We start from the raw sequence: 14,475 nt of genomic DNA, 5'->3' as shown, positions 1-14,475 counted from the left end.
GGCATAGGCAGACATAGAGAGTGGAGAAGCTGAGGGGCCCTGGAAGGGCGTGGCCACACCCTGTCCCACATCTGCTCTGAGGCTTTGAGGGCATGGACTCTTAAGTGAATGTCCACCTCTGGTTCCCCGCCATCGGGGACAGGGGCCGTGGAGGTTCTAGGAGAGAGACATACATATTGGAAGACAGTGAACCAAAGAAGAGAAACAGAGGCCACACGTCTCTGAGGAACCCATGAACAGAAGAGGGTGAGCCCCAGCTTCTCCACCTTTCTGTCTGGGGATGCTAAGGCCAGCCTCACGGCACCCCACCCGTCTGATCAAGCTCCTCGGGGAGTCGTCAGCTGTGCTACAGCAGAACTCAAGCCTCACTCCGGAGCTGGCTTGACCTGGCTTTCCCCTCTCTGAGCCTCACTGTGGTGACAGAGGACAGTTGATGGCTTTCCTTCCCCATGTCACTGTCATTGCAGGAGGGGCTGAGACAGGATGCCACTGGAGAGAACCGGGTCACAATACTTACGTACTGTGTGACGTTGTGCAAGACCCACACCCTCTCTGGGCCTAGTTTTTATCTATGGGATTGGTGGACAGAGTTACGGAGTGAAAGGGCAGGGAAGGGCAGTTCCCCCCTCTGCACAGGTTTAGGCACTGACCCCTCTTCCAGCCAGGGCCAGGGCCCTGGCACTGTGCCAGCTCTCTGCCTGCCCTGCCTGTGTAGTATATTTTGGCTTTGGATCTTTCTTATCCACTGTTTCCACAAGTAGGTGGCCAGGCAGAGCCTGAGCCAGGCCATTTTTAGCCATATTGCCTCCTCCTAAAATCTGGAAGGACCAAAAGATGGGCGAATCTCAACCCTGGCTCTTTTATGCTGTGTGACCCCAGGCTGGTCCCTTCCCCTTTCTGAGCCTCACAATCCCCATCTGTAACATGGGACCCTCATGGTGGTCATGAAGAATGTTACTGTCACAGCATGGACGTCCCCTTTCCATATGTGAGGAAATGGGTCCCTGTATCTGCTGGGTCACCATGGTCACCCCCAGCATAGGCTGCAGAGAGGAGAGGAAGATTTATCTGGAGTATATGAAAAATGCCAGGCACAACTGTCCACTTTTTTGTAAATTCTGGAATAGCAATGTTTCCCTTCCTCTGTAGCTGGAAGTGAAACTCTGGGACCCAGGGTCATGTCACAGCTCCGGGATGGCCACAGGAGCAGCCAACAGCAGGGGAAGCAGCTGGGGGAAGATGGCCTAAATCCAGCTGTGGGAGGAAGGGCAGAGCCCACGGTGAGCCAGCAATGTCCCCACACCTCCCAACTCCAGTGCCCACAACAGTTTTCCAGAATATTCGGACCGGGCCTCTCTTCTCCTTAGCCCTCTTATCCCATCCGTCACCGTGAAGCCTGACACCACCTCGCCCCAGGAACACCTGGGGAAACAGACTCCATTCTCAGTCTCAACATATCACGGGTGGGGACCCTGAGGCTCGGATGCACCCGACAGCCTGGTGCCCTTTACTGACGCCCCCACATACACTCCATTTTTGTTTTGTTTTGAGATAGGGTCTCACGACGTATTCCTGGATGCTAGAACTCAGAGATCCGCCTGCCTCTGCCTCCCGAGTGCTGGGATTGAAGGTGCGCACCAGCGTACCCTGTCCTCCCCACCCCTGAGTGCTGGGATTGAAGGTGCGCACCACCATACCCTGTCCTCCCCACCCCCGAGTGCTGGGATTGAAGGTGCGCACCACCATACCCTGTCCTCCCCATCCCCGAGTGCTGGGATTGAAGGTGCGCACCAGCGTGCCCTGTCCTCCCCACCCCCGAGTGCTGGGATTGAAGGTGCGCACCACCATACCCTGTCCTCCCCACCCCCGAGTGCTGGGATTGAAGGTGCGCACCAGCGTACCCTGTCCTCCCCACCCCCGAGTGCTGGGATTGAAGGTGCGCACCACCATGCCCTGTCCTCCCCACCCCCACTATGAACAGGCACAATGCTCAGAGTGCAATCCTCCAGGCCGGGCTCTTGCATAATGCCTGGGGGGTTCTGAGCTAAAGGTTCCACAGCCAGTGGGTGGCGAAGCTGGCTTGGCCAGGAAACCCCAGGTACCTGGTGCCCAGGGGACTGTGAAGGCCCCACAGTGACAGCGGGGAAACATTGGAAGTGGTCTGGCACACAGCCTCCAGTCTCTGCCCCCACAGCTGCTCTATCCTCACCTGCTCACCAGGGCCCCGGGGACACAGTAGCCATTGTCTGATAAGGCCTCACCCGACCTCCCACACCTTGGGGTTTGCCCACAGTACCCCTGTGGTCTCCTTGGCAGCCGCCCCCAGCAGCTGGCTTTCCTTTACCCTTGGGGCCCTTCCATCTTCTCTGCTGGTGGGGAAGGCACTGGTCCAGGCTTCTACCCCTCCCATACTGACTGCATGGTTCCCTCAGCAGGGGTGTCTGATCTAGGGCTTGCTCACCCCGTTTCTCTGCAGCTCCACTTGAGACCACTGCCTCAGAACTGGCAAATCTTCTCCTGTGTCAGCTCATGCGAGGGATGGAACCCAGAGCTTTGCATATGCTAAGCAAGCACTATGTCACTCATAATGGACCCTGGGCTACAATCCCACCTCTCTGCCTTCAGTTCCCCATCATGAGTTGGGGGAGGGCGGCTTCACTCAGCTCCTCACTCCCCTGAGGCAGAGCCCCACTTTCAATGTCACTGTTTGCGCTAAAGCCAGCGCCTCAGGTTTTGGGCCACTCTGTCCCCAATAGGGCCAAGCCTGGGTATGAAGTTCTTTATCGTCTCAAACCTGCTGCTGTGAGCTCAGCCACGCAGTGAAGCAGGCAGCAGCACAGGAGGCAGGAAGGCCCAGGGAGAGCTGCAGGCTCCAACACCGAGCCACCCCAAGCTGAGCACATACAAGGGCAGTGTGTGAAAGGGTCCCTCTGGATGGGACACATTCTGTACATGGGGAACACAGATGACTGTACCCCAAAGACCCAAGACAACAGAGCCAGGGAGACAGCATTTCAGTCCCAAGTCTGCCACGTAGCTCTGGGCACCCGCGACTTCACAGGGTCTTAGACTCTTCTGCCACAGGGTGGGGAGCACAGCCCCCCTTTCCTAGCTGGCTCAGATAAATGATCTAGGCTTTGCTATCCTGTGGGGACATCTGGATGACCTCCCCAGTGCAGTGCTTGGATGTTGAACATCCCATAAGCTGAGATGCTGAACCTGTGGTCCTCAGGGCAGCACTATTAGTGGACCTTGGAAAGGCTGGGTCCATGGACTGGGGATGGAGCTCGGCTGGTAGAATGTTCGCCCCACACACATGAAGCACTCGGGCATGGTGGCGCACACCTATAATCCCAGCACTCGGGAGGCAGAGGCAGACAGATCTCTGTGAGTTTGAGACCAGCCTGGTCTAAAGAGTGAGTTCGAAGACTGAGAAACTCTGTCTCGAACTCCCCCCGCCCCTGCAAAAAAAAAAAAAAAAAGAAGAAGAAGAAGAAAGTTCAAGACTTACCTGGGCTATTAAAAACTCTATCTTTGAAAAAGGAGGTGGGGCCCAGCAGGATTCTTTTAGGCCACTGAGAAGTGCACTTACAGGGGCACTAGCACCCAATCCAGCCCTTTCTGCATCGGCCGTGAGATGTACTCCTTCCCACAGGCCCAACGCTCTAAGACCAACCAACCAGTCGGGCTGGAAGCTCCAAATGTGAACCAGAATAAACTCTATTGCCGTGTAAATGCATTGCATGAAGTATTTTGTCCTAAAACAGACGTGTGGAAAGCTGGCTCACACAGGTTAGAAGAAAGGCCTCGGGATGGTACGACTAGAAAGAGTGAGGCCATCTGGGCCCCTAAGAGGCCAGCCGTGACCATGAAGGGGACAGAAGGCATCATCTGGACGGGAGGCACTTCACAAATGTCCCAGGCCCCAGGCTTTCCTACCTTCCTCACAGGTCACCCCCGAATGTCCAGGGCAGCACCTCCATTCGCGGGTGGTCACTGTCTTGTATATCACTTTGTATGTGGGCCTCACCACCGTCCTGTAGCTGAGAGAAAAGCCAGGAGTGCCAGCTCAGCCTTCCACCAGCTTTCCCGCTCTCCTGTGATGTCGTCTTCCATTTCCACCCTTGGATTTAGCTCTTTACTCACCACCACGGCCACGGATAGCCTGCTCCTCACTGTGCAGTCAGAGCTCTAGCACGATCCTCCATGCAGAGGCCCTGAAGTTCCCCCTACACAATGCTGCCTTTGTCTCACCTATCCCGAGGCCCCCCCGACTTCCTGGGCACTCCATGCAATCACTCAGGTCTTAGCCCGTGCTGTGCCCCAACGAGAAGAGCCAGTTCCTTCCCCACCACAGTGCCACTCACCTGCTCCCAGGGCAGCCCATGGGCCACGGGCAGTTCTGCAGCACTCGCTGGAGGTAGGTGCCATTCTGCACATGGCACGAGACAGTGCGGGTCACCACGTAGGAGCACCAGTTCCTAAGACAGACCCACAGAAAGGAAGTTCAAGTGGCAGGCCCAGGACTCCAAGCAGATCTGTTCTCCAGAGCCCTGTCTCCAGGCAGGGAGACCCCTGGGTTCTGTGTCTTTTAAGTGTGGTAGCTACAGAGCCTCTAGTTCTTAAGAAAACTTAATGAAGCCGGGCGGTGGTGGCGCACGCCTTTAATCCCAGCACTTGGGAGGCAGAGGCAGGCGGATCTCTGTGAGTTCGAGACCAGCCTGGTCTACAAGAGCTAGTTCCAGGACAGGCTCCAAAACCACAGAGAAACCCTGTCTCGAAAAACCACAAAAAAAAAAAAAGAAAAGAAAAGAAAAAAAAAAGAAAACTTAATGACCCCCATGCTAGGGGCTCCCAGGAGGCCTCAGGGAATGAGCTACAGGGGCAAGATGAAGCAGGGCATGATCATCACGGCTCTGCCTCACTTCTGGTCTCTAACATTGAGTTTCTGCCCTCCCCGCCCACCCCGTCCCCTGCCGCCCGTTGAAGCCTTTTGGAAAGAAGCATACCTTTCCAAAGTTATTTAATCTTCACCTGTTTCTTAGGAAAAACATTTCCAGTCAGGGGTTAAGAGGCAAACCCTGGGGTCAGCTGGCACTGAGGCCAACAACCACCCACTGAGAACACTGGAGACTCCAGAACCTCGGTCTCCCCATGTGGGAAGTGGCCCTTACGTCAGGGTGCAAGAACTTCAGTAAAGGAAGAATTCCTCACGTGCCTCAAGTGTCACAAGCAGGCTCCCATCAGGGTCTGTGACGGACAGCACTCGGCCCCAGAGGCGGTTTGACAAGCATGGCTTATCTTAAGGTTGTGCACACACAGGAACACGTGCAGGGAAGCGGAGCGTGGGCTAGGTTCTTTCCCTCTACTTTATTTTTCTTTGTTTATTTAAGACAGGATCTCATTAGGTATCCCAGGCTGGCCTCAACAATCCTCCTGCCTCTGCCTCCTAACTCTGGGACCACAGGCATGCGACATTTTCCAAGCTCCCGCCGTCTGGAAGGGCACTTGTTCCGTAGCTTTGGGCTGTGTGTGAGAGCCGGTTCTCAGGTTAGCCTGCTGAGGCCTAGCCTTCTGCCATAGTCTTGTAGCTGCTCAAACTAGTGCCAGGTTTGAACCATGCCCAGCATTGTGACGACACTCACTTTCCTTGCTCCTGTCAAGCCTGACCATCCCATCCATCAGCTGTCCCTTCCCTGGACCTCTCTCCCCTTGGCCGGTTCCTCAGCCTCACAGACTGAAGCTTTCTCTTCCTTGTAGGTGGAGTGGAGCTGGGGCAGCTGAGTGGGGGGTGGGGACTGCTGGACTGGTGCAGGGAGGGGACAGGGACATTCCAGGTGCTCAGTAGCCCTCAGCCTTGCCTGGGGTCAAGAGCCCAGAGCAATTTGTTGGGGCTCAGGAAGGAGGAGTTGGTGTCAGGTGGCCTTTCTCAGTCTGGGCTATCTTCCCTGCAGACTACTCTTCACGGCCTTGAGCCCAAGGTCAGCAGCTTCCCAGGCTGAGGCCTTCACAGAGCCACAAACCATGTCTCAACCAACACAGAGCAGATGAGAACCAATGACTCTGGAATCAAAGGCCAGGCCTGGCCAGCTACATTCTTGGGCTCAAATCTGACTCTGTGCCCCCAGCTTGGTGACATGTTGTCTTCTCTTCCCAGGGTCTCAGTTTCCTCTCTAAAATGGAAGAACGTCTTTCTGGCTTAGTAGAGAACCATTTAAATACCCATAGCATATAGTAAGCCCAGTGTGTGCAATTCGGCATCTTGACGGGTCAGTCATCTGTGCTTAGAACATTGCATCCTAGCTCTCTCACGGAGGCGACACGAGCATCAGTGAGGTAGTACCTGACCTCTCACATGGCATCCACGGATGGGGACAAGCACAAACCAGCGACCTAACTCTACATGCTAAGGAAGGTAGGGAATGGAGGGTTAACCACAGCAGGTTCTGAGCATCAGGAAGAGAGAGGAAGCAAAGGAGAAACATGGTTGGCTCCATTCACGGCACTCCTTAGATGGGTGTGGTGGTTTGACCTGCATTGTCTGTGCTCTGGAGGCTGAGGCTGAGGATCGGTTGGCTAGCCCAGGTGACAACGCAAGACTCCCACCTCAGAAAACTAAAATATAATGGCAAATGGCTCAGCTGCAAATGCCTGATGTTGAATCCTTGGAACCCACGTGAGGGTAGAAGGGGAAAACCAACTCTCCAAAGTTGTCCTCTGACTTCTACACATGTGTGACACACACACATACACACACACACACACACACACACACACACACACACTGTGGACAGTCTAAGATCATGCCCTCTGTATGTTTCCACACAAACAGTGTCATATAGTCTCACCATGCACACCCGTGCACACACACACACAAACAGGCAGAGGCAGGCTCAGCAGGGCTCACATGCATTTGAGCTTCTGGGCACACGGCACACCCAGCCATGCTCTACATGCGTGAGAATACCCCTCCCCAGCTGTGAATGAGGCAGGGGCAGTCCGAGAACTGTGGAGACTCACAGTGTTCCCAGTTATTTGCCACATGCCAAACTCTGCCTGAATCCCCTGTGTGGACACTTGGAGCAGTAGCTGACCAGACATTTTATACAGGAAGGGATACTCAAGCCAGGAGGAGTGCAAGGTCAGCGGCAGCTGCCTCCACCACCTGAAGGAGCAGAAGCCCAAGCTCCGACCTCGTCCACTTCCAGGCATAGCAGGAGGTTTGACTTGGTTTTTTACATCTTATTTGTGTGCGTGAACATGTGTGTGTGTATATAATTGTATGCATTCCTATGCATGTATGTGTGCATGTAAGTATGTATGTGTATGCATGTATGTGCATGTACATTTGTGTGCGCATGTGCAAGCATATTGTATGCATATGCATGTGTGTTCATATGTATGTGTCTGTGTGTATGCCAAAGTGTGTGAATGGAGGTCAGAGGCCAACTTGTGGGAGTCGGTTTGTTCTTTAATGTGGGTCCTTGGAATTGAACTCTGGTCATCAGGCTTGGTGGCAAGCACCTCTACCTGCTGAGCCATCTCAGTGGTCCCTGTAAGCTTTTTGCAAAGCATGTATTGAATACGGTCTCTGCTTGCCATGGAGCTCAAAGTTAACCATGACTCCACATTGTCCTGCAACCCCTGTTGCTTCCATCCTCAGTGCTACTCACACCTACTGAGCACTCACGGGCCAGGCTGCCCCTTTTCCACTTCTGTTGTTTAGGATCTATTTGCAGAGCTCCACTCCCTTATTCTGGCGATTCCTGTTCACCCTTCAAGGTCCAGCCAAGACTGAGGTCTCCTCAGCCACGCACAATAGCCCTGAGCTATATTCTCTCCCATGAGACGAGGGCATAGGTAAGGACCAAGTCCATACAGAATTCAACTCAGGGATGTTTGTTGAATGACTGCGTGACTGAGAACACAGCAGCCTGGGCAGAGAAGTCAAGACCCAAGGCTTTCAGAGAGAGACATGCAATCAATACTCAGACACCCTGCTGTCTCTGAGGACTGCCTTCCTTGAGATGTGGCCAGTGATAGAGGTGCCCAGAGGCCAGGTAAGGCTGAAAGGTGGGTCACGGGTAGGGCTGGGTGGAGACAACACATGCCTTCCTGGTCCTCCACCTCTGCCCACTCAGCACCTCCAGAACCTCCAGAGGCCACTGAGAGGGGCAAAAAAACAATCCAAACCAGCTCATCCTGGCCCCAGCGGCCAGCCCAGCGATCCTCCCAGATGTCCTCCCAGCTGTCCTCCCAGTGGACCTGCGCATCCGCCTATATGGAGTGGCCCAGGGGTCTTTGTCTCCTCAGGGCCCAGGGCTGCGATCCGGAATAGCGATAGGAACTAATTGCAGAAGGCAGCCAAGCAGGCCAGGGGCCAAGGGCCATTATGAAAAGGAGAGGAAAGAACTGAGACAGGCCGGTGGGGGTGGGGTGACAAGAGCCAGAACCAGAACCGCACCGGGGTACAGCTCCAGTCCTGTGATGTAGTTTCCTACAGCTGTCAGTGACCCTGGGACATGGTCCCTCCTGGCTCAGACCTTGCTATGCCCATCTGCAAATGGGGAGAGCAGAGCAGCTTCCCTGCAAAGTGCTCTGTGAGCCCTACCTCTGGGGACAGTTCCTCCTGGCCTGAGGTGTCACAGTCAGCCGTCGCTGATGACAACCTAGTAGGAGGGGCCGGGACATCAGCATCATGCTGTCTTCACAAGGTTCCACAGGCCTGGGGTTAGCCATGTGGGCATAGAACTGGCATCTGTGAATGGCTGGAGCCATTCAGAGAAACAAGACTGAGGCTGGGAGGGATGTCACAGGGGCAGAAAGCAATCCTACTAGGTGGGGGATAGGGACTGGCAGCAACAACAGGTTCCAAGGTGGTTCTGCACAGCCCCTGGACACCCTAGCTGTAGGGGGCCTGAAGTCTCACCACATTCCTGGGGTTGGGGTGGCCCCTTGGATGCCTTCCCAGGCCACCCCCTCCTCAGGCACAAAGCCTCTTTTCTGCCTTCCATCCCTCAGCTGCCAAGGGGTGCCTGGGGCGCTTGGCTGGGAGTGAAGGGAGGGCTGATCGGGCGCGACATCCCCATGCTGTCTCCAAGATGCTGGGACAGGGCCATGAGGGGAGGCCCTGGCAGCCGAGGACCTCAGTTAACTCCAGTTTGAGGTCCCTACCCTACTTAAAGTTGGTCACAGTGGGGATCCACGTATGTGGCCGGCACTGGTTTTCACTCTCAGAACAAACCTTCAAACACAAGAACAGCAAAAGAGGAAACTGAGGCTCGTGGCCATGGTCTGGCCCTGTGTCTATAAAACGGGGGTGAGGGCACAGCAGGAAGGGCTTTGTGACCCTGACATTGTGACTGCAGTCTGTACAGAGATGGAGGAACAGACCCCAGTGAAGGCCAGAGACCTGCCCACAGGCAAAGCTCCCACACAGGACGCCCTGCGGCTCTGGGCTGGCTAGTGGGGAATATGGCCATAAGCTTTCTCTTCCATCACCCTGTCTGACCCTGGAAACCCCAAATTCCTAATCCCTCTCAAGTCAGCATCTGGGATTCTGGGGGCTTGCTGTACGGGCTCGGACAGGTCATCTCTGTACCTCTGTTTCTCTAAAAAACAGACCATAAGAGAAGGAGCCTTGGATGGCAGCTGGGGAAGGTTCTAGAGGCACCAGAAGTAGGAAGAGGGCCAAACCAGCTGAGGCTGGCACACTGTAGGTGGTGCTGTGACATCTGCCACACGGCTGGCTGTCCCTATGCCTCTGCCACTTCTGCCCTCTGAGTCTGCTCATGTCACCTGCTCCTGGGGACCTGCTGGCCTCTGACCACTGAGAAAGGGGAATTTCTGAAAGGAATGAAAGACTGAGGCCGCAGGGGGCCGGGGCCCTGGAGGCCGGTGAATAGGCTGAAAGGACTAAGAGGCCCGGCTAGTCCACATTGTCTGTCCCGGAGACAGAAGCAGGGACTGCAGGCAGAGCAGGGGCCAGAGCAGGTTCAAATTCTGCCATCAAGCCCAGGGGGAGATGTGAATCCCGGCCTTTTCACTTATAACCCACGAGGCCCCATCTCGGCCATCACCGGCCTCAGTTTGCTCCTCTACTGAATGGGGGCAGATTTTCCTCCATTCTTCAGTCCTGAAAGACACCATCTAGAAAAGGCCCCACAGGACCTTGTCCTGGGAAACACTCCACAAAAGCCGGCAGAGAGTTACAGGCTGCTGGAGTTCCAACCAAATGCCAGGTCCCAGGGGAGCCTCTGACACTGACCCACTGTGCAGACTCCACCCCAGTCCTTCCTCCAAGCGAAATAAATAGCTGGGGCACTAAAAAAAGTCAGCAACAGGGAAAAGGGGAGGAGATCCCTGAAGCGCCAGGCCCACAGAAGTCCTGAGGGGCTTTGGTTACAGTGCCATGGGGTTTATCTTCTGGGGGCTCTGGGATCTCAGGGGAGGAGTAGGGGAGGCTGTCTGTCCTTTCATACAGGGGTAGGTGAGCGGGTTCTCCAGAGCACCGGGCGCCTAGGTCTCCGCCCCCACAGTTATGGTATGGGGATGAGAGATGGAGCCCCTGCTCCAGTCTCAGGCTGCCACCAATGTGGGAGACAGGTCCCTTGCTCCAGTCCCGGGATTGCACGGAATTGAGGTCAGGTCCGCGTCCCGGTGTTGCAAGGAGCTGGCTGGGGTCGGGTCCCTGTACCAGTCCCGGGTTTGCACGGAATTGAGGTCAGGTCCCTGTCCCAGTCCCAGTGTTGCAAGGAGCTGGCTGGGGTCAGGTCTCTGTCCCAGTTCCAGCGTTGCAAGGAGCTGGAGTCCTGTTCCCTGTCCCAGTCCCGGGATTGTTCGAAGCTGGGGTCGGGTCCCTGTCCCAGGATCGGGGCTGCTCCCAGGCTCGGGGTTGCATGGAGCTGGGGTCCAGTTCCCTGCCCCAGTCCCGGGATTGCACAGATCTAGGGGAGACTTACCTGCGACCCGAGAACCGGGCGCCCGGGACGGTCCACGCGGCGCCGCCTCCCGGGAGCAGGAGCCCGAGGCAGAGCAGTGTCCAGGCCCGCGGACCGCCCATGCTGTCGTCCCCGCCGCTGCCGCGGTCGCGCAGAGCCGGTTCCGGGCTGAGCAGGGCGGGGGCGCTCGGCTTCGCCCGCCCCTCGCCCCCCGCCCCCGCCAACCCGGAAGCCGCCCGCGCCCCCGCCAGGACGCCCTCCAGGTGCCCACCTGAGCCACAGACCGGGAAACCAAGGCTCTGGCCGCGGTCCCCCCAAGCTGCCAAGACCCGAACCCACCACTCCTGAGTAATCACGCCCGGAGGCACTCCGCTCTGACATCTTTGAGGAACCGGGTTCCCGAAACATGCAGGATCCGCCCATCGACCCAACAAAGGCTTCCTGAGCTGTGCCATTGTCCCGGGCATCTCACCCCGCATATCCTGCCCTGAATGAAGCTTTTCATCACTCCATGCTGGGCGGGCAAAGTTGTCCAAGTTACAGATACGAAACCCAGGGCCCGGGCACTCTCTGGGCACCCCCTAAGTGCAGTGTCTCTGTTTTACAGATGGAGACCCTAAGACCCAGAAAGATGTCACCTACCCAGAGCGAACACTCTGGCAGTGACTGGCAGAGTCGGTCTTAGGGCCCCAATCTCCGCAGCTCAGTGTTGGGACCACTTAAGCACATACATAGTCAGCATTAGTGTGGGCCTCAGTTTCCCATTTTGTAAGGACTGGCTGAGAGTGGAGGGTACGGGTGGGACTCAAGCATGTTCCATGAGGCATAGTAGGTGTGTGTTTGTGTGGGCACATGATAGGCTGTTTGTATTTAGGCATGATGCTGTGTGCATGCATGGTGTTCTATACATGTATGTGCTGGATCTGTGTGCATGCATGACGTGTATGTGTGCGTGGGCAGTGTTGCTGATGTATGTTTTGCACAGTATTGGGAATTGAACCTATAACCTTGACTCTATCCCCAAAGTTAGCCCTGTTTTTGTCACAGCAGATCAGCAACTTAACTCCACCTCTACATGCTCGTCCCACTGCGGGGCCTACGTCTGTCTGAGGTCCCAGTCAAGCAGCCAGGATCCTCCATCAGCCCAGGGACACGGAGAGCACGCTGGCTGCCCTGCTTCCTACCTGATGGGAAGCAGCCAAGAGACCCCAGCAGCTATTAGCAGTATGTCTGGACACTCCTGTAAGTTAGGACACCACATTCCCTAACTGACCCACCGAACACTCGGATGCTCCCTGCAGCTCTGGACTATTTCACACCGGGACAGGGCCTGACTTGCTGAGGTCGGAACCCCATAGTCTGCAATGTTGATTTATAACACGACCAGGCTGTTCTGTGCCCACTGAGAGCTGTGTGACCCAAGCCGTGTTTCCCCCATTTTGGGAAAATGACCTGGCATTGGTTTCTCTGAGGTGGCGAGGGCTTGGAAGCTGATATGACGGTCAACAGTGGGCTTTCTGGTTCTCTCTCTACAGAGGTGCAGAAAGCCGGGATGTATTTCCAGGGAGGGGCTTTTGGTTTAGTGGAGGTTTCCATGTTCACTGAGGAGGGCTGGGAGGGGCTGCTGACTCGAAATCGCAGGTTAAAGCCTCCTCCCAGAAGCCCAGTCCCCTCACTTGCCAATCCCATATCCTAACTGCCAGCGACGATGTCAACTCCTGCCATGCCTCAGTGCCCCCAGCTGACCACAGGTCAGGTGGCGCTAAGCAGTTTGCCTGCTCTGTCTCTGCCCAAGCTTCTGCAATCTGGGAGTCAGCAATTTGTTCCCAGGTATAGGATTCAGGGCTGCTGGAGAGTGGGGGGTAAGGCCCTGTGCTAACGACCAAACACTACTACCTCTTTCAGCCAAGTCCCACAGGAGGAGACTTCTTTGGGGTGAGGGAACTTGGCACAAACTTGGGCTCCCATCTGGACTGAAGAGGACAGAGCACATGCAGACATGCAGGGACCTGATAGGGGACACACAGATGGACCTCCTGGGGCTGGCCGTGGGGTGTGGGGACAAACCGTCCACCCAGCATTGCCCAAACAGGAAATGCTTTTCTTGCAAACAAACCTGGGCCATGGCCTCTTTCCCTTGGGAATTCCATCTGGACCTCAGCTCCGGACTGCCCCTGACCCCGCTTTGTCCTGTGAGACATTCTCCTAGCCCAGGGTGCACTGAAGTCCTGTCTCCAGCAGCAGGGCAGGACGTGACCCTAGCAAGTCTGATTCGTATCCACCAGCCCCAAGAGTTCAGGCTCCATAGATCTGCCATCAAAGTCTACTCAGATAAAAGGCAAGGGCTTCTAGATCCAGGCTGGGGAAGGCGCCAGCTTGGTCAAGGAGGACTGGCTGGTGTGTGTGTGTGTGTGTGTGTGTGTGTGTGCTGGGGGGCGCTGGGCGAAGGAGGCACTCTGGCTGGCCGGCTGGGTGAACTCGGCCCACTGGCTGCAGCTGCCCTACAGTTACTTCTGCTCCGTGAGCTGCTCTTCTTACCCAGCTGGGGCTGGCGGGCATGGGAAGGAAGTGTCAGGAAATCATAAATTAGAACTGAGGGGCTTCCTGCCCTTCTCTGGAACCCTCCAGAGGAGCAGCCTGGGCTTTGAGGGGGTGCTAGAGAAAGCACAAGTCACCAGGCAGGACAGCACACCTCCCCTGTAGGGTCCCCAGTCATCTACAGGATCTTTTCCAGCCTCAGTTTCTCCAGTGGAAGATGAGGGTTTGGAATGTGCTGTTTAACTATGGAGGGGGGAGATAGAAGTCTTCTGACAACATCTGCTTTCCCGTCTCCCTCCGTCTCGGTCTTTCCCTCTGGCCTGCATCCTCCACACACCCTCACTGCCCTTGCTGGGGTTCCTTGCCCTGCTTCTCTTTTCATACTACTCTGCAAGTGTGGACTAAGGAGGCTCATTCTGTGACAGCATCTGATGAGGAGAGAGGAGAGCTTCTTGGGTGCCCATACTGCAGCATGAATGGTTGATGTACTTAATGTCACTTAAAGTTGGGATGGAGGGCCATTGACTGAGAGTCCACCTGATTTAAAGTCTCAATCAATAGCAATAAGGTTGATCAGAAGGCTGTTTGCTGACCAGGGGCCCAGAAGTGTGTTCTGCAGTGTGGAAAGGTGTCCATGTCCCAGCCCCAATAAGGTCAAGAGCACTCCTGTTGGATCACAAATGAAGGTTGGAGCTCCCCAAAGTTAGCTGGATATGGAAGAGGAAAGGACAGGGAAGAGGTGGAGCTCACACCAGAGAGCCTGAAATTGCTGGTTGCCATGTCAGTCCCAGGTGGCACTGAGAACCTTCTCTGCCTGACACCTGCCCGCCCCCTCCGGAGTGGGTGGGTGCAGATGGTTCTCATCAGTGAAGGAGGCTTGGGGGGGACTCAGAGGAGGAAAGATGGTCGGGTGGAGGGACACACACCTGTAACGCTGGCACTTGGGAGATGGAGGGAGAGGAGCAGGGATTCAAGGCCAGCCTGGGCTTCGTGAGAC

At 55.8% G+C, this 14,475-nt stretch overlaps 1 protein-coding gene across 5 annotated transcripts in view; it reads right to left on the bottom strand.

The window, feature by feature from the left end:
• The window catches only part of LOC121459626 (EMI domain-containing protein 1), a 48,814-nt gene extending 37,738 nt beyond the window's left edge, over positions 1-11,076 (bottom strand). For 3 of the 5 annotated variants that reach the window (XM_041669518.1, XM_041669517.1, XM_041669521.1), the window contains exons 1-3: positions 10,962-11,076; positions 4,368-4,481; positions 3,940-4,043 (exon numbers count right to left, since the gene is read on the bottom strand). In XM_041669518.1, the coding sequence (XP_041525452.1) occupies positions 3,940-4,043; positions 4,368-4,481; positions 10,962-11,062 (319 nt within the window). In that variant the 5' untranslated portion in view covers positions 11,063-11,076. Of the gene's footprint in view, positions 1-3,939; positions 4,044-4,367; positions 4,484-10,961 lie in introns of those variants that run through there. The other 2 variants (XM_041669520.1, XM_041669522.1) reach the window with 2 other exon arrangements.
• Between the last annotated feature and the right edge of the window lie 3,399 nt (positions 11,077-14,475).

Source organism: Microtus oregoni, unplaced genomic scaffold (assembly GCF_018167655.1).
Source record: "Microtus oregoni isolate MIOR12 unplaced genomic scaffold, Mior012 000019F_ref0000042, whole genome shotgun sequence".
Taxonomy (NCBI): domain Eukaryota; kingdom Metazoa; phylum Chordata; class Mammalia; order Rodentia; family Cricetidae; genus Microtus; species Microtus oregoni.
Note: the sequence above shows the minus strand (reverse complement) of the source record. Positions and strands in the feature narration are given on the sequence as shown.